At 41.8% G+C, this 20,970-nt stretch overlaps 1 protein-coding gene across 6 annotated transcripts in view; it reads left to right on the top strand.

Moving 5' to 3' along the window:
• LOC128444636 (unconventional myosin-IXAa) overlaps positions 1 to 20,970 on the top strand; it is a 136,614-nt gene that overhangs the window by 46,383 nt on the left and 69,261 nt on the right. For all 6 annotated transcript variants that reach the window (XM_053427208.1, XM_053427207.1, XM_053427209.1 and 3 more), the window contains exons 3-4: positions 19,558 to 19,652; positions 19,746 to 19,808. In XM_053427208.1, the coding sequence (XP_053283183.1) occupies positions 19,558 to 19,652; positions 19,746 to 19,808 (158 nt within the window). The remainder of the gene's footprint in view (positions 1 to 19,557; positions 19,653 to 19,745; positions 19,809 to 20,970) is intronic.

Below are 20,970 nucleotides of genomic sequence, written 5' to 3'. Positions count from 1 at the left end.
AGTAATTACAACTGTGAATCCGTGCACAAGCGTTGAGCTTTTTTATCCTGCCACTCCTGCTTAAGAGATAAATCTGTGTCACTTAGTAGAAGAAGGTTGTCCCAACATGTAACAAGTCATCTGACATCTGAATTAACTTTTTTTGTGACCACAGGTTAGTGTACTGATTCACGTCTGAAATCTCTGATCTGTTCACAGAAAGTGATTTGCGGGCTGGCGTGGCCGTAGTTTTTTTTTTTTACAGGCTACTTGACTGTTAAAACATACGTGATATGGGTACATGACTGGACATGTGTTTTAAAATGGCAGATTTTTGCTAATTTTCTCCTATGGCAGATTTCTGTTTATGTGCGTCTTTGTGAGTCTCTGCTTTCAGACATGCACTGAGCTTCAGAGATTCGCCGCACTTTTTCCAGAGGAGGTGCATGTGTGAACGCAATCCATTGAGAGCCTGAAGATTATTATTATTATAATACAGTATTATATATTATTAAATTATTATCTGATGACTTTATCCGCCTGGCCTCCTGGTATAAAACCTGTAGAAAGTCAGGAGAAAAATTCTAAGTCCTACACACCGAAGACACAGATGAAGATGTCTAGAAATGTTATGGTGATAAGAGCCGACACTGGTGTCTGTGTGTTGTATAGAAAATCACATGATCTCTGCAGCAGCTTTTATCTGAATTCATTATCTTTTTATCTTTTTGCATGTTAACAAAACACTTTACACATGAAGCCTCATCCATCAGGTTTCAACAGGCCTTTGGAGATACACACACACACACACACACACACACACACACACACACGCACACACACACACACATACCACCTCTTCTCTCCAAATATCCCAATGAAGATGAATGAATGAGTGAATGATGGGATGAACGGTGCAGATGTGCCTTTCAGCGTGTGAGTGGGTGGGTGAATAAGACTGCTGGGAGTGGCTCGTTGTAGTTAGAACATGTTCCTATAGTTTTTGTCATGCAATGTATACGTGTGTGTGTGTGTGTGTGTGTGTGTGTGTGTGTGTGTGTGTGTGTGTGTGTGTGTGTGTGTGTGTGTGTGTGTGTGTGTGTGTGTGTGTGTGTGTGTGTGTGTGTGTGTGTGTGTGTGTGTGTGTGTGTGTGTGTGCCAGTGCTGTGTTTGATGCTCTTGTGTACAAAGCTGCACTGAACTCACCTGACAAAGCAAAGAGTGTTGTATTCATGCTCTTTCTTCCTATGAATTGGTCGTTTACCGTCTCCTTTTACTTTACTTTTCCCGATCCCAGCTCTGTCTCTCTCTTCATGGGGAGGATACACATAGAAGTTAGCTATCGTAACCACAAGCTAAATGAGTTGAATTCAATTTAATCATTATTTTATCAACCTTAAATCAAAAATAATCTTGCACTAAAATTAATTTTAACTGCACTGATCTTTTTTTTTTGTATGTTGTGCTTCTTTGAAAATATATATATAATATATCATAGTATTTCTGAAATAGTGTCCTTAGTAATATGTTCTAACTGCAGGGAGTGATGGGTCGGGTGCATAGTCCTGGTGTCCTTGCTCTGTTGTATCCCGGCAGATGCTCACTGTGTGTTCCCAATGATACAACAGCCCCGCAGAGAGAAGATGAAAGCTCTCTGATGCAGCACCCAGCCTCCCACAGCCTTTATCTTCTCTCCATCCCACCCACTCCACCACAGCCCTGCAGGCTCATGGCACATGGGGGTGGGGTACCAGAGGAAGAGGAGAGCGAAGGAAGAGAGGAGATGAGAGGAGTAGGATGAAATCCTCATTTTAATAATGAAGAGTGGGAGAGTCGCTTTCAAGCGAGCAGTGCCCCAGTTTCAGGAGGTTTTTACTAAAATCGAGTTGAGGCTGGTAACGCAGATTTGACTCTCCTCGAAAGCTGTTTCTGCTGATGTGAAGCCGTGCAGCACAAACACTTCCTCCAGGGGTTAAAGCAGTTCTCATGCCACATCCAGTCGCCTCTCACCTCCTTAGCAGCTTGTTCACCTTGTAAACAAAAGGCATAAAGAAAGTGTGTGAGTGCCCTAGGAGCTGTGAGTCCTGCAGAAGTCCTTTTAGGGAGTTAAATAGGTCAGATCTGCTGCAGTCTGGGCTGTTTATCGCTTCCTCCCATTAAACACTGAACAATCACTACCCTGGTTGACGTTGGCGGAAATCACAGGTCAGAGGTCACGGATGATGAGCAGTGTAGAGTAACTGGACATCACTCACTAAGCAATATGTGTTCAGTGTCTGAAACTTAAACTATTGGTTATTGTTCTTGGTCTTGTAAACCACTGGGAAGAGTTTACATGTTCTCTCTGTGCCTCTGTGATTTTTCCCTTGGTTCCTCCAGCTTCCTCCAAAAACATGAAGATTGGGGTTAGATTAACTGGAGACTAAATTGTACATAGGTGTGATTGTGCTTAGTTGTTTGTTTCTATTTGTCAGCCCTTTGATTCGCTGGGGACCTGTCTAGGGTGTACCCTGCATCTCGCCCAATATCCGAGGCGATTGGCTCCAACTCACCCATAACCCTCAAAGGATACGCAGTGTTAATGATGGATGGATGGATGGATGGATGGACAAAATCTATTGCACGATAGTATGTCATATGTCCTCTGTGACTAATTTGAGCTAATGTATGTGTTTTACATTACCTGTACGTATAACAAATAGAAGGAGGGTACTCCAGAAGCCTTTAACATCAACAGTACAACGACAAAGTATTTGTATAGTAGTATTAGTACGAAAACGACTTTAAATGTTTTTGACATTTTAGACATAAAGTGAGCCTTTACTGTTGTAAATGTTGGATACTGATGGTGAGGTGGACCGGAAACTGCCATTGGTTCTAATAGGAAAAATGTCCAGAAATGTCTCCACATCAGTTACACAGACAGAGTGAACTGTGTGATTTCATCATGGTACATACTCACATAGATGCGTGGCTGCTCCGTCATGACAGGGCTGTTCATTTGCAGCAGTTTAGATGATCCTGTGGCAAAGCTGTTATTTTACAGTTAATTGTGGATTGACCCTAAATGAGCAAAGAGTTTTGTTGTTAGGATCCTGAGGTTTTCCACTCATGACTCAGAGTGTGTGTGTGTGTTTTGTTTGTGTGAGCATATATAGTATGTGTGTGTTTGTTTTTCAATCACATGTGGTGAGTGCTCCAATGGCCTGCTGGAATGTTCACATCGGCACCGTGCATTTCTGCGGCATCGGTGGCTGCAGCCTGTTGTAAAAATAGGCCAGGTTGCTGCTGCCGGAGCATCACTCTGAAGTCTGACACACGTCAGACTTGAAAAGGAGACACAAAGAGATGGAGGGACGGAGAGGAGAAGTGAGTGATGAAAAAGATAATAAGGCTTAGAAGTAGAGACAGGAGACATGTTGAGGTTTAGGCAAAGGGAAGAAAGAAATAGTTCAGCTCAGTTTCCTGAGATTTTTTCCAGCTAATTTGAAATACAAAAAGGAGAGAGCGCTCTCTCCCTCCGATGTTTCCTTCCCCGACAGACACAGATAAGGCGGGAGGAAATGCCATTCTCCTTTATTGAATTAATTTGGCAGATCCACCGGTAGTACAGAGCACTGATCTAACTTCCCCTCTTGTCCTTGACCTGGCACTTTGGTAACACAATACCCAATCCATGAGCTCAGAGGTCGGACCATAATTCCGTGTGTGCTGCCATTTTTGCTCTCGAACTGCCTAACGTTCACTGAGTTATGAACCGTAAGGTGACTCTCAGTTAAGGCTGGAGTTATTTCATTTGTTTTTGGACAATGTAGATATGGAAATGGCCAAAATGGAAACTGGATTCATTGGCCACAAAAAGCTGTAAATCCACAATGTTTATCTATTTGAACGCTGTGTGTTTTTTGCCTCGAGAAAGGCTTGATCTTAATATGGTAAGATGCTCAGCTAAACGCTGCCAACACTGGTATTTAGTCTTTTAAGATAATGTTCTCTCTGCAGCAGCACCAAGACAACAGATGCACAGGTTAATACTATTTCTTTATTTTTCTGTGCAAATCAGATATGAAATATAATCCAAGAATTGGAAGGCATTTTCAGCTGTGAAGTCCAGAAACTGTCCTGAGTTTGCATGTAGGAGGCAGGAAGTTACGTATAGATTCCACTGCGGAGATCTTGTGTTTTTGTTTACGTCATATCAACACTGGCATCGGCATTCACCATGAGATAGGTTCATGTCCTTTTTTCAGTTTTGCGTTCATCGCGTCATCAACACGCCAACGCTCTCTCTTGGTGAATCCTGTGTTCTCACAGTGGCTGGCAGGAGAAACTCCACAGAATGTCCAGGCAGCTGACTCAAACATTTGCATTCTCGCATGCAGCCACTTTGGATGATTTCTGGAGAATATTGGAAGCTCTGTGCATTTTTCTCCAAAGCTCAGTGAGACTGAATTTTTCTTTAACGGGGACATATCAAGAAATTCCACTTTTAGTGCTTCTACACGTTAATTTGGGTATCTGGCATGTCTACCAACCCAAAAACTCTGGAAAAAAACAACTCCTGCGATTTGTTACGTTTCCTCTATGTCAGAAACGTCATGCTTGAGTGACTGCGAATAACATTCCATATCAGTCTCTAGTCACAATGAAATGGGAGTCTCTCTTACATGGCCTTGATGCTGGACGAGCTCCTTGAGTTGGCCACATCACTTCACCACTGCATTGCCCAACAGGCTTGATTCAGAGGAACGAGAGAGCTGACAAAGGGCTCAACATCTGGCAGAGGTCGTGAGTTAAGATTTGCCAACATACTGTTAATGCGCAGACTGCTCTCCAAAGATCAGTCAGAGTTTTCTTAAGGTCAGAGTCACCTTATACCAGTCTGGGAAAAACTTTATGTAGACTGAAACTGCACTGGTTGGTGGTAGCATACAACCACATGGCAGTCATTCTAGTTGACCTTTCAGACAAAACAAACCGTGTGTTTCTTTGTACAACTTTGTACAACAGATTTTAAGGCTGTGTCCCTTGTCTATGTTTCCTATCTTTGTAAAAGCGTTTCATCATACCTTGCATGATTTATCAGTATCTTAACTCTAACTCTCCTGGTTACACTTAGCTGAGCTCTTTGGGGCGCAGAGAGCAAGTAATCCAAGGTTTACAGTGAAATGTGACGCTGAGAGGGTCGTGATAACATTTGGAGTGGTTGGAAAAGTCAAAGAGGGAAAGGGGAAGTAGTTAATCTTCTTTAGTGAGTACTGTTGGAGGAAACTATGTCCTTTAGATATATAGATTTACAGGGTTAAAAAAGGACTAACAGGCCCATAGTGAATAAAGGTGCACAACAAGAAAATTTAGTTCTACACATGCTTGAAGTGAACGTTTGAATTCATATTTAACTGTGTTGAATTTGTAACCCTGACAGAGATGTTGCATAAGCGCCTACATTCTGTTGTGTATCTTTTTTAAACGGGAGTATTTAAAGAGTTTGTTGTTGATGAGGAAAGAAAGAGTTAACTCTTCTTGAAGAGTTAATGAAGTGACTATATTGGAGGGGGAAAAGAAGATGAGAGAGAGGAAACGCCTGAGGTTTTAACCAGTAAACCCCCCCCAGTAAACAAAGCTCAAGCATGTACGCACTAAAAATAAATTGCAAACATACCACAGAGCAATAGTAGACTACATAATTGGTACCAAAGCAAGCCATTAAAACATGGATTTTCTGGAAGCTCCATTTATAATGAAATATATTATTCTTGTGACTCAGTTGCATTTGTTTTATTTCTTGTTTCTTGTTCAAAAGGATGTGCAGCTTACAAAAACACATACATATTTGAAGCTGAAACCAGCAAATAAATTAATCAGCATTATATGAATATATAGCCACAGACGTCACACACAATCTTTAAAGTACAAGGTAAATCTTCTTCTCTTGCATGTACAGATATACTCATGCACTTGCACTAAATACTACACACTTCTGTATCAGACACACACCGCTCCCACTTAAATCCCAAATTAATCATCTCATACTGCAGTATACACACACAGGAGTCCAGCTCTCCAGGGATTAACACAGTCGTGGGAGTTTCCAACGCCATCTCACATTTTCTGTCAGTCACACTGCGCTGCGTTACAGGTTCACGGCCAGCTCCGAACACACTCCCAGTAACACACACATACACAACTTGCTATAGGCAGGTAACGAGAAACTAGTGCTATTATGAGGTATGACCGGCACACAAACATACACTCCTCCTGAGCCAGTTGCTCAGAACTGACTTAGTAATTAACATTTCATCTCGTGGAGTTTCAGACCTGTGTTTCTGTCGGGTTTTTATTCCAACATTTTTAAATTCAACAACAAGAGAAAAAATAGATGTTGCACTGTTGCATGCCGCCGGCTCCACAAAAGAGCCCCACATAAATATAGTGTATAAAAAGTGTTAATGTACACAACCACAATGTGTTGGTTCGATTCGAGACAATGACCCTTGAGGCTCACCACCCCAGTGACAGCCTAATTGTTTCCCCATGTTTCCAGTCATAATGCTTTGCCACCAGCTGCCTGCAGCTACATATTCAGACATAAACATAGGAGTAAAATGTTCTGTTGCAAGTTGAATGCAAGTGTCTGGAGACAGGATAGTTAAGGTAGGCAGTTTGTTTAGACTTTAATGCTCCTACTACAGCACCCTCCCTTTTTATTTTGAAGTCATGTTGGTCCGTCCAGATGGCAGTAACATGGAGGGTGAATTGAGAGGTTGTTATTGTCGTTTTCTGTTAGTGCAGTGTCCATTATAAACCTGTCTGTTGGAAAGGGCAGTTTTTTTTGGCATGTGGGGACACTGGTTGCATATTTCTTTCTGAAACTTTAAAAGTGACCTGCAGAAATTGAGCCACGGCAAATAAAGACTGGTTTCAGGACTCAGTTTTCAGAAGCCCTAACTGTACAATTAGTGCTTCAGAGCGCTGATCACTGTTGAACGTATCGCATATCCAAATTGCACCAAATTTGACACTGCACTTACTTGGGCCCTTAACAATACACCTGTCAAATATGAAGCAGATAAGATGAACGATTCTTGAGATATGTGTTCCGCAGACAGACAGAGACTTCCTGAATTAGTAGATAGCTGAGTGCTAGATGTGTTGATGGCTTTCTTTGTTTGTGTCTATGAGACTATGTTTGTAAAGGAGGCAGATGAGTTTGGAGGCCGCATGTGTGATGCTGCATGGGTTGAATTAAGCTTTTTCAGAGCACCAGCAGGAGGGGGGAGACCTACAGTGCTTTTTGTTCCGTTAATGTAGCAGTAATGTGTTTATTGTTGACAAGATATTTTACGTTGTTGAGCTATTCTTACCGTGACTGGAGGTGGGTCCAGTGTGGGGTGTGTTGATGTGCAAATGACACTTTCCTTATACGGAAACGTCTCTTTCTGCCTTCTCTGTCATTCTCTTCTTCATCCTCCTTCCTTTCCCTTGTGTGCCACTTGTCTATCTCTTCCTCCCCTTCCCTTGTCCTCTCCCAGTTCTTATACTTCCCTTATGGTACCTGTCCCCCCCTCTCTCTCTTTATCTCTCTCCCTCTCCTTCCCTCCTTTACTCTCCCCCTCCTCACTGGTGGAGGGTCTGTTGACAGTCCTGTGCAGTGGAAAGAGGCCTTTATTTGGCCTGTGTGTTCAGCCCTGCCAGTGAGATCCAGATGTGGCCCGACACTCCACATGCTATATTAACTTTTCCTCAACCTGTCTACAGATGTGTGTTAGGCTGGGGTTTGGACTGTAATTTTCTCACACATGGTCACAGGTTTGGATGCAGCCACCTCTTTCCACAATGCTCTTCATCAATTCACGTAGACATTACTTCTTACTCTGTATTGAAACTCTGCTGTGAAACCCTTTACTGTAACTCGGGACGTTACTCCCACATTGGCCGAGTGTCCTGCTAAAACTTGACCAAACATGAGGACGGTGTAACTTACCCTTCAGAAACATCCTGTTGTAACCGACTGTAAATATGTGGCTGCTCTTCTATAGCTGCAAACATAACAACGTGACTTACAGCTATGTTTACCAAAGTAAATGTCTGTAGCTCCAGAGAGAGGCAGAAGAGAGGACATGAAAATACACATTGCAGCAGTACTTTTGATGTAAAACCACTGATACATCATCTTAGAGCTACCAATACCTCAAATTAAATCCCTATGGGCCCTTTAAGTGTTTTGTTGACTCAAACACGTCACCCACCCTTTCATCGGCAGTGTTTTGTAGATAATGAGTGAATGAATTTTCATTTCTTGGTGAACTATCCCTTTAAGCAAACCAATTAGATTTTCAACCATATGAGGAAATGGTGGACATTCCTTACATGCGATGTAATACCTTAATACTGGGATGACGATATGACTTGCGCTAATTAATATAAACAGTCCCTGACTACGGACGCAGAGATCACAGACAGTTCCATAGCCAGGAGAAGGCGGCTAGACACCTGGGAGCCATGCACAGCTCCATAAGTACACCTGTTACATGTTTGAACCATGAAAAGTTATTTATTTACAGTTTTTAGCAGCTCTGTCAGTAATTTACCACTCCTCTCTTTGTCTCTATCACTCCTCTCTTTGTCTCTATCATTCGCACTGTGCGCTTCACCAAGCGCGTCAAGCTTTACGGAGCACGCCGCCATCTTCTCCAGCTTTATACTGGCTTTCTCCATTGTACATTATAGTATCTCGTCATGTATCTCATCAAAATTCAGGATTTTCTGTGGTCACTTATGGTGAGTCCTCCAGACAATATCCTGCTGTTTTCTCACCTGGACTCACTAGGACACTATCCAGAGTTTCCACTAGAGGGCTGGCAGGAAAAACAACAGCAACTCACTGCAACATTTGTGTTCTCACATAAAGCACCTCCGGTTAATTTTAGAATACTTATGGCATACTTTCAATGCTTTTTTTCATCTGGTCGTTATACGCTTCTGTACCGAATTACATGAAGATCGGTTAAACGGGACCATTTCCAATTACTCAAAAATACGTAAATTGCACCAGGAGGCAAAATTTGGTGAGTTTTAGTTTTAGGAGGACCTGGTTTTCTCTCATGAGATGCTGCTTTTCGCTCTGTAGATTCAGGATTTCTCTTCGGAGGACATGCTTTTCTCCCCGAAGGTTCTGGTTTTCTCCCTCGAAGTACTAGTCCCCTAGGAACTTTTTTCTCTTCGATCTTAGCATCTGCCCCTGAAAGGGTAAGAGAAGGACAAAAGTAAATGCCGTAAATTCTTTTTGGGACTTTAGTTGCCACCCGCCAATAAACCAAACTGAAAAGAAGATGCTCTTATAGGGATAGTTCACCGAAAAATTCACTTATTGTTACCACTGTGCCGATGGAGGGATGAAGTGCTTGAGCCCAGAATACTTGTTTTTTATTTGAGATTTTGTAATATTGCAACTACCCGTCCTAGCTCCGGCATTATTCAAGTTTTGGTTTTGTTAAGGCACTGGTAGCACAGAACAAAAATCACACTGACACTTGAGATGTGATGTTTTTATTCATATTTGACGAAAGATGTAATTTTGCTGAACCCAGAACTTGGCTCAGGTATCACAGTCGTTCCTTTCATCTCCAACACTAAAAACAAAAACTGTCCACGTGGACCAAAGGCATTGAGCACACATTAGATTGTATGTTTGTAGTGTAGCTATATTGAACCTGGCTCAAGACCAGCAAGATGTGTGAAAGCCAACTTCTCTCTTTTTCCTTGCTTTTTTAATGATGTAAGAAAAAACCTTGAAGAAAGATTATAAGCTGAATGAATCAACAGTTTAAGACAAAGTTTAGGTTTAAGGTCTTTGACTAAGGCTGCAACTAGGGATTCATTATTTTCTAAATTATTCATTTGGTCTTTTTACATCAGAAAACAGGGAAATATGTTGATCAAATTTGATTTCATCTGATCAATAAAATAATCGCTGTATTTTCTTTTGTTGTGACACTAAGTTGGGGTCCACCTCTTTTATCCAACATGTCTGTCTCTGTGTGTGTGCGTGTGTGTGTGTGTGTGTGTGTTTGTCATGTATTATTCAGTGTCTCTGGCTTCCTGGACCATATGAACTCGCATGACTTTCTCTTTGCAGAGGTGTGTCCTGTGTTTGCTCATGATTTGTGTGCTTGCATGGGAGTGAATGGAGTAACGGGCCCCTGTTGAAAGGACGACCCTGAGACAACCACAACACACGAGAATGAAGAGCTACGGATGATTAATAGTGGACACTCATCCAGGCACATCCTGTACAGATGGCCACTCCAGCTTCTTTCTGGATGAATAGGAATGTGTAGATGCAGTAAGACACGGCTGAATCGCTACAATATGTTGTTCTGAATCCCCATTATTTATTCACAAAATTCAGGCGTGTAAAAACCATGCATATACGATCCGAGTGCATATAACAGTAACTGCCAGCGCAAAACCATTCTTGCAAGGGTACATTGTTTAGACGAGCCTGTCTAACCCCTTTCCCCCTATTTACTTCTGTTGATTGCATTAAAGAATTGGCTAAATGTACCTCGTTTTTCTCCAACTCCAACATTTCCCTGACATGTACTCGATGATTTTGCTGCCCAGAAGGTGGTAAGAAGATCATAGACCAATCAAAAGAGGGGAGCATCTGCCACTGTCCCTGTCCCTGCCTCCAAAGTCTCAAAATAAAACTTGAGGAGTGAGTGACATGTCAGCATTGTGAGTGCGTTGGGAAGGGCGAGTTCACACTGTTTTCAGCCCTATGCTTTGGTAACTGCAGTTGTGCTAGTAGAGCAGGAATGCTTGAGGACACTGTTCTATGCATTTGTATAAAGTGTCAGTATTTCCACAGTAGCCGAGCCAAATGAGGACTGCTTGTTTCTTTTCACAATAGGCTAAGACACACGAGCTTGGATGAGGATCACTGGATGTTTTCTCACATTTGTTCTTTAACCGATCTTATGTCTTCACTGATACACACTTACAGTCAATGCTGTACTTCTCTCTGCTGTAAAGTATATTAACACTTGCTTGGGTGCAACCGCATACAGTATATTCATAATAAGCATTTGATATATTAACAGCTGTGTCTGTTCTACCCTTCTGTGGATGCACAGGCCAAAATCCGCTCGTTGCCCATGTTATAAACCTCCTTGTGGTTCATTTCGACAATAAACAGTGGGCATATTTCAACTGGATGATCCTCACCTAGCATGTCAAACACCAATCATTTGGCCGGGACGTTAACTGCCTGTGCTCACCACATGAAACAAACCTCCATCTCAGTATGTCAATTAATAGCAGGGCACTATTAGCCAATAACTACAACCACATGGAGAGCCATGATGAAGCTGGCTCTTCAGAGAGCTGAAACCGAAGCCAGTCCACTACATGGTCTCTAATGTGTTAAAGTACAGTTTTACAGTTGATTTTTTTACAGATTTCAAGTCAACTTTAATTGTCAATTAAGGGGAAATTGTAGTTGCATATAGTTTTTTTAGAACAGAGATACTGTCGAAACACAGTACACTCCCTCTACATTCACCATTATTGCGATAAAGAGCTTAATTCTGTGTGAAAAAACGAATTAAATGATTGTTTTTTTAACACTAACTGCAAAATGTAGTATGATATATGTGTGTTTGCTGATTTTCTCTCCCACTTAGGGCAGGGCGAAAAAATCTTGTAACAATGATATTTTTAAAATCACGCAATATCGATATATATCGCGATATAAATCATCACCACTGCACTGAAGCGCATTACTTTGCTCAAGTGAACAAGTGACTGCTACTCTGCTTTTTTCTAATCACTCACACTTAGAACTGATCTTTGTAAAAACCTGCTGAATTCATAAATTTATGTTCCTGCGTAAATGGAGCATCACTTCTTCTGCAAGAATGATGTTAAAACACGGCTTAGAGTCCTAATCTGGAAGTGAGGAGGAACAGAGGCTTGGAATTAGGACGACCACACATTTAATGTGCGTCTGTCCTGGTCTTGAAGCAGCAGTGGTTATAATTATGCAGTGGTGGAAATCAGCGAAACGAAGAACGTAGCAGAAAACATGATTATGTTCAGTCACTGCGTCGTCCACATCGATGCATCAGCCCAAACATTAGCAAATGTGCTGCTACTCCTACAGTCGGTGCTGTGTGCCTCAACCTAACCTGACAGGGCTGTAACTCAATTCCGGCCACATGATTGGTTCGGCGCTATGCTTTTCAATTATCATTGGCCATTTGTGTTGCCTGTCCAAACATGGATATAATGAGTTCTATCGACGTTATATCGACCATGTGTTATATTTCTGTCGAGGAAAAGTTACTTTATATCCCGATAATTATCTCTATCGTTTAATCGCCCAGCTCTACTCCAACAATATATTTGTTCTTCATTTTAACACTTTATTCTTTGTATGGATTAAACAAATAAGATATAATGTGTTAATTACAACAGTTTAATAAAGTTTCTATTTAATCGCTAAGGTGCCATGAAGCTAGTTTATTCATTGGTTTATTTAACAGCAGCCTGTCATCACCAGATTCATTTACGAACCCCTTGATATCAAAGGGGCATCCGGAAGTAAGAAACCACAACGAAACTCCGGCTGTGTGTGTTTGTGTGAATATTCATCCATTTCTTATAACACTTATCCTTTGAGGGTTGTGAGCCAATCCTAGCTAACACAGTTTGACATGAAACAATTTGACATTGTGAACCCTGGACAGGCCACACATCACAGAGCCAACATACAGTCACACTCAAATTAACATTTACAATCAATTAAGAGTCTATTAATCTAACGCAATCTGCATGTCTTTAGACTGTGACAGAAACAGGGAACCTTGCTGTGAGGCGACAATGATCCACACCACCGGTTCCTCTGTCAACCAAACACATCCTAACCTTTCTGCGCCTGCTGTTACGAGGAGGACCCTCCAGTGTGTGACCTGTTAGGATTACGTAACTGTACTCGTCTTCCTCTGTTCTCACCTCCTTCCTCCTCCCTTCTTTCCTCTTTTCCTAGAAAGGGACCTCATCCTGTGTGTCCGAAGGAAAGGAATTGAGCGAAAACACATAGTCCGGGGAGTGAGATGTTACAGGGATGCACAGAGAGAAAGATAAATAGATGAGATGCAAAGAAAGGACATTCTGACCGACTTGACCTCATTAGCTGTGTCCACATTATGTAGAGTCCTTTTTAGAACTTACACTCGCTCACACATGTGCATTTCTCGAATCATTTAGTCCACACGACATGAGACAAAAAGTTAGATATTTACAAACGCCTTTCAAAGTGCAGATTTTCAAAACCTCCTGTTTCTGAGTCTCTGTGTGTAAAAGTAAAACAGAGAGTAAGGGGAATGATGATGTAACATTTTATTCTATTTCATGCATCCACATGGTCGCTTTGTGTAATGACCATGTGCCAGAAACAAAACAACGGCAACTATATACGGGTTTCTCTCCATTTGGTCAGCACTGCCACAGGTTTGCAGTAAAATTTAGCCTGACTGCACCACGTTATCAGCCTTCACAGGCATCTGCCTGACCCCATAGTACTTGGACCACAGGGTTCTTCTCTGGTATTTTATTGATCATTTATGTAGACTTAATTGGCACCTGGCATGCTTGTTTGAGCGTTTGTAGTTTTCGTTTTGTTCCCGTCTGGACAGAGATGTTTTTTAACACAAAGGTTGTGTGGATGGAGCTTGTGAACGTCCACCTACATGTGATAGTAGTTTACCAGTTCATTATTGAGTGTGTCTGTAAGGGATTAAGGAGGTAGGGCACCTGACGTGAATATATAAACACACACACACACACACACAAACACACACACACACACACCCACACACACACACACACACACACACACACACACACACACACACACACACACACACACACACACACACACACACACACACACACACACACACACACACACACACACAGGATGTTGGCATGTCTCCTATTTTATGAATGTTAAAACCTGCTGCTGTGAAGGACTGCGCTCTTCACAACCACCTGCTCTCCTGCGAGTTTGTGTGTTTTCGAGCCGGGCCACAGACCCAGGCAAAGGGCTGGTGTTGAAGCCAGACACACACACACACACACACACACACAAACACACACACGCCCAGTCCGGTCTGTTTTCACAGCTTGCCATGTGAGGCTATGCTGCATCTGTTAGCGGAGGAATGCAATGTGATGTCATCTTACTGAGCTGCGAGCGCCCCTGTGAACATGGAAGTAGTAAAGCCTGACACATCTCTGGGTCTAAAAACAGACTCCGATGACCCTGAGGGAGAATCCACACAGCATGAAATCATTCTGAGAGACTGTTTTTAAGGCAGTTCCTCTGCTCCACATGCAACTTGAAACATGAATAAAACATAGACGGACAGAGGTGATGAGATTGACCCAAAGGTTTTGGCTCATCGTCCGTGAGAGGAACTCTTGTTTAATAATGATAATTGATAATAGTAAACGTAAAAATGGCCCGTGGAGTCCGAGATCTACAACACACGATGGCTCCATGTTGCATGTTTGATTTATGATATGAACATATCTCTTTATTTTCTTTCATCATAGATCAGTAATGAATGTTTTTAACTTCTCTGTCCGTGCTAGCTAGCTCAACACGCTGAGAAAGAAAAAGGATTGATCAGAATCAGTTGTGTGAGTTGGTGTTTGATGTATGGACTCTCCACAGACTGGGACATGGTTTTTACTCACCATGCAGACTAAACTATTAGGTCAAATATATCATCAAAGCACCTCACGCTTTGAAAGTACACAAACACTCAGATCACAGTGCACTCACATAAGCGATTGTGTTTAAAACACACACACAAAACACTGAATCCAACAGGTGATGCAGCTGTGAATTCGTACAATAGTTCATTTTTGTACCATGTGCTATGTGTATGTCACACTGTACAGCCCTGTGTAAGTATATCTGCAATGTGATTTGTATATGTAGTGTACATGCTGTACACACTGTTATGATGACTTCCTCATCAGGAAATCAATCTGTTGGTCACCAACAACTTGCTGGTTTTTGCGTGATTATATACGCTATTGCCTAGAGTGGAGCCCAGTATGTAGAAAGAACAAGTCTGGCACTTGAGAGAGCTGTCATCACATCACCTTTAGCTAAGCATGCACTAGACAATTAAAAAAAAAGGCTGTTGAATTCCAACTCATGCTGTACAAGATTTATGTGCTCAGACTGTACGATCTGATCGTCAGCCACAGCCTGACTGCTCACACCGTGAGTGTAAAATGCCAGTCTGGAAAGCTATGGGGACCATTCTGATGACATTTGTGTGAAAAATGTCCAGAGTGTTACTGTTTGAAGAAGTTGATATGATGTATCTTGAAAAGACCTCAAGTGATGTCAGATGAGTCACTGTCATTTGGGGCTAAAAAAGAATCTGCCAGTTTGCAGGAAGACAGAAATGTATTTACCAATACTCCGTAACTATATCAACCACCGCTAGCATAACAATTTGTTGGTAGTCAAGTTGGATAATGGATAATGTAGGCCGCAGATTTTGAGATGGAAAAATAATTTGTTGAATAATAATGATATTTCTATTAAGATCTATTAAGATCTACCTGTTGTAGAGGCCTGAAAGGAGCCACCCCCAGAGTTCACTGCTGATAAGCTGTCTAGCTATGGAGGACGTCTTTGAAGGGGTTTAAAACCTTTATTATTTTAGGTTAAACACTATAACAAAATGAAGAAGAATTGATTCAAAGGATTCCCTGAAGTGCTTGCCTCGAGCCATTTAATGTTTGACAAAGACATTCACTTTGATGGTGATAATACTATAATGATATTTCAGTGATTGTCAAATTGACAACACACAGACGTCAGACGCACACCCTTCTACGAACCATACAGCAGCACGCGTAGGTTATTTCATGCGGTCCATTTATTACAATGTGAAACTCAAACTAACCCGATCAAATGTAGACAATGTAACAAAGACATGAATCTTGGCTTGGACTTTCAGTTGTGAATACACCTTAGCTCTTACCCACGTCCTTCACATAATGTCAGCTTCCTCTGACCTGTATTCAAGCAAACACAAAATATAATAAAAACAAAACAAAAAACTCCTGAGACAAGCCGTCTCCATCAGCTGGGCATCAGCGCTCTGCAGCCAGCATCAATAATTTGAACCACTCAGCTGTCCATGAAACAAAAAAAGAGCTAATGGAAGAGAGCCCAGCCATCGTTTGGCACAGCTACACTTGTTTATTATAAACTAGGTCAGCTAACAGTTTCTGAGTGTGTTTAGGGAAATGCTGCCGCTGTACTCGGGAGAAAGTGGAGGAAAGAGAGAGTGAGGAAGAGAGCAAAAGGTTATGGGCATTTGTGTTTGAGCGGATTTTAGTTCCTGCCTTTAGGAAAGTCTTGACATGCTAATTAACGGCCTGGCTTCGATCTACCCGCTCCCCTCAACACTTAACATGCTAAATCCTCTTCTAAAATAGCAGCACCACTCTTTGCTTCCTTTGAGGAGCTGGGGTTTTGTGCAGCGGCAGAGGAAACAACTGGCTAACGTAATATGACAGCGTGGAAGAGCCCACGGGGGCTAACATAGTGCATAAGCATAAATTAACATACTGTCAGTATCAGGCCTATGCTTCCATTTGGACATAAGGACACACACACACATATGCACAGCATGATTAAGCCTCAGGGTTTTCACATTTCATTCAGCATGAAATCTAACATATGGCTGGTTAAGCACTGTTTCTTTGATTTGTGTAAATGGATGCAATAGTGAGCTGTTTTTATCACTCTCATGCTGGTGATTTCTGGACTCCATATGGCACAACAGGCTGTATATATGCACCGAGGGCTGGGGTTAATTCAGTTTGTATTGAGTCATGTAAGATTTAAAATTCAAATGTAGTCCTTGAAGTCTGTGGGAACTGCAAATGTGTTAAACTGATATGTTACCCCCAGCTAAGTTTGCTTTGTTTCCAAACAAAAATCTAAGCATTGTGTCAAGAGTGATTTAATGATAGTTATTGAATGGTTGAATTCCTGCTTTGAAAAATCACTGTCTTACAGTATGAAATAGGAAATATAAACCATTAGATTTTAAAGTTGTGTTGCCTGACTGCCCCCTACCCTGTTTCACTTGAACATAAATATACCCGTATCTGTTTTGAGGCCATGTGCTGTTCTCCTTAGAAAGAAGGTCTCTGTTTTTTCCTGATTAGAAACTATAGTCCGAATGTGGGGGAAAGAGAAAGGAAAGTAAGATAAAGTTGAAACTGCTGGATGTTTTGTTTTATTCAGGCTCACCCTGATCTTCCTTTGTATTCTTCCTTTTCTTTTACTTTTGAGTCTATACACAAATGTTCTTGTTTAACACACACACACACACACACACACACACACACACACACACACACACACACACACACACACACACACACACACACACACACACACACACACAACCCTCTCTATTCTCTGTCTGTGCCACCAAAAACGGCAAAGTGGAAATATGGTCCCACTGAATGGCCTCTCCTGCATTTATCCAGAAATGATTGAGGATAACAGCTCTATCATTATCATGTGAATAGCAGTTTCAATTTACATTTTGGATGGAGGGAGTTGAAGGAGAACTTCACAGTTAGTCCACTCGTTCTCTCTCTGTGGTTGACTTATGTGTCTCAGCCTTTATTTTCAAAACCCCCCTCAATAAGGATGTGGAGGAGAGGAAAGAGAGATGGATGGATTTGAAGAATTAGATAATGAAGGGATGGAAAATGTGCAGAGGAAAGACTCAGAAAAGGAAAGACCCAGAAAAAGAGAAAGATCCACCTCTCCTCCCTGTCTTTACTGTCCTCAGCCTGTTTGCTGATGGGCCTGATGAATTAGTGTCAGGTTGGCCGTGTTGGTAGTGGGAGGATGTTTTTGAATGAATCATCAAAGCTTCGTTCAGGAGCAGGTTCTTGCTTTTATTAAGCGTGTTATTCCAGAGCTTTAGTGTTTACCCAGCAGCCGCAATCAATTACCTGACACCCACTTCATTCTCTCCCTCCCTCCCTCCTTCGTTTCTCCTTCTCTCTGCTGTTTATTAGTCATTTATCATAACTCCCAGATACTGACTGCATCAGCTTTAAACTTCACGCCTGCTTCTGTCAACTGTAACTGCTGAAACATGAAAATATTTCTATTTCTAATTTGTCACATTTCTCGTCTTTCCCTCTTTACGCCTCTTTGCATTGTTTCTTCTTCTTCTTCTTCTTCTTCTTCTCTTTTCCAATCATCCCCCTCTTCCTAATCTCATGTGGAATTTCTTTTTTCTTTCCTCTCATCTTTTGTCTTGTCTTCTCATCTTTGCGTGACTCTTTCCTCTTCCCTTTCATCTTCTACTCTGTCCTAGATGATCTTCCATCCCTTCAGTCTTCAATGACTTTCCTCTCCTCTCCTCTCCTCTCCTCTCCTAATAAGAGGTTGAATAAGTCCTCAAGGGGCTTCTAATACTGGACTCTCTCTCTCTCTCTCTCTGTGTGTGTGTGTGTGTGTGTGTGTGTGTGTGTGTGTGTGTGTGTGTGTGTGTGTGTGTGTGTGTGTGTGTGTGTGTGTGTGTGTGTGTGTGTGTGTGTGTGTGTGTGTGTGTGTGTGTGTGTGTGTGTGTGTGTGTGTGTGTGTGTGTGTGTGTGTGTGTGTGTTAGCTCTGCAGTGTTTGCCATCATAGGAATTTGGCAGTCTAGTGCATGGTTGACGTGCCTGTGTGTGTGTGAGATAGATTGGGAACTTTTTTTTCTTCTACCAACACATTTTTTCATTTTGGTCCAGAGTTCAGTTCCCATCATTAAATTTGCCTACACATGTTCAGTATTTTAAAACCCTGTAGACTAAAATGTGTGCCAGAGATACAGCTTGTTGATTGTCCTATTTGGGAAAATCATTTAAAGCTGTTTTCATACAAACTCTGCACCCGATTGTCAAGTCACATATGAAGAATGCGGAGATCCTCAGAATCACACGCATTTATAACAGGAACATCTCAGGAGCATTTAGGCCAGAGGTGGCGTCTCAGTGAAGCATGCAGGAGGCAGAAGATAATTTAGAAATTTCACTGAGGAGATCATGTTTTTGTGTACAGCACATTGAGACCAACATTGGCTCTCATCACCACAAACTCTCCAATTTAGTTTCTTCAAGTTGAGATCTTTTTTCCAGGTCTTCAATGTGTATGACAGTTCCTCTTCATCGTGATATATTTCTATTCTTTTAAATTCTTTCCTCTGGAGCTTTTCCTCGACAGTTGTGTTCTTACATACCGTCCCTTTTGATCAGTTCAGGGGAATATGCAGCCTTCAGTCCATGTCTGAAAGCAGCTATAGTGTTAGAGAATGGTATGTGAACTTTCCATGCACGTATCAGTGCTAAAGACATTTTCACCGGGAGTCTTATTCAGTGTCAAGCTGCTGTACCTGCCAATCATCACCTGTGTCTATGCTTACACGTTGACCCGGAGGTGACTCTTTCCATTCTTTCCTTCTCAGGCCTTTGGGAACGCCAAGACGGCCCACAACAACAACTCCAGCCGCTTCGGAAAGTTCATCCAGGTCAACTACCAGGAAAGTGGCACTGTCAGGGGGTGAGAAACACATATGCTTATGATTCACATGTACAGAAATACGTTAACGTAATGGGGAGCGGAGCTGTTTCTTACTGTGCGTGGTGTTTTCAGAGCCTATGTGGAGAAGTACCTGCTGGAGAAATCACGCCTTGTGTATCAGGAGCACAATGAGAGGTGAGTGGTGACAACAGTGACTCTAGTACATAGTCGGCCATTAATTGGCAGTGTCTGCCTGCTTTTTTACATGTGTTAATCCTAAAAGGACCCAAATTGGGATGTGTTTGGACGTAAATCAACCTGACACCTACAAGAGTCTGCTACCTCATGAAATTACCTTTTCGATAAAAATTCTCTAAGAAATAGAAATAATAAACTCTAAGTAACCCTGGCTGATATGATGCTGCCATAAATAATCTCCATCTGAAATTGGAAACACTGACATCCATATTCCCACTAGTTTCAAAGATAAGATGTCAAATCCATATCTCCGGTGTCAGGGTTTTCTATCGAAGAAACTCAATCCTGAAACATCCTCCACTTCCTCTGCAACATGAAGATATATCAGGTGCCCATCAGAAATAACCTTCTGCCCTTTCCTCAGCCATCAGTCTTTGGTCATTTATGGAAACAGGACTTGATTATATTTTAATAAATAGCTTTATTGAGAATCAGGAATCTCCTGGAACAGAAGAAGACATACACATTGTGAGAAATGTCATAAAGACATTGGCTATGTTTTTTATTTAATGTTAACAGCAACTCCGTTCTCCACACTTTAACACAGTATATAAACCAGCTACATTTGAGTCACCTCTCCACATGAAGGAGTCTTCCCCTGCACAAACATTTTTTAAATCATCTTTTTCTCGGACAATACCAACACCTTTTTTGTTTCTCCACCAGCTCACAGTAAAGAAAAAACAGTACAGAAAATGTCTTTCTTAGGGAAGAAAAAACAATGTAAACCCCTCCACTGGTCATCTTATCCCTCTCACCCTGATCGGCCACAGGTTTCCATTTCATCCTGATGACAGGCCCTGGCGGCCGTATTGATAGGGTAGAAACTCAAGACTGGACCTCCCAGTCGGCTCAGACCTGGAACAGTGAGGTGGTGGGAGGGGGAGGCGGCTGATGATATACTACAAACTATCTTAAATCTTTAAGCCTGTTCGGTGACAGGTTGCCTCTGAATGACCCCAGTGAAGGAAAAATAAATAGAAGTGAGGGAAGGAGCCGAGCTTTCCATGGTTGCTGTCAGGGTTTATGACTCCAAACTTTGATGGGACAGTAGAGAACGTCGGATAATGGGACTTTTATTCCATGAAAATAGTCCACT

Source organism: Pleuronectes platessa, chromosome 7, assembly GCF_947347685.1.
Source record: "Pleuronectes platessa chromosome 7, fPlePla1.1, whole genome shotgun sequence".
NCBI classification, from domain to species: domain Eukaryota; kingdom Metazoa; phylum Chordata; class Actinopteri; order Pleuronectiformes; family Pleuronectidae; genus Pleuronectes; species Pleuronectes platessa.
The sequence above is the reverse complement of the archived record's forward strand: the minus strand, read 5'-3'. Positions and strand labels throughout refer to the sequence as shown.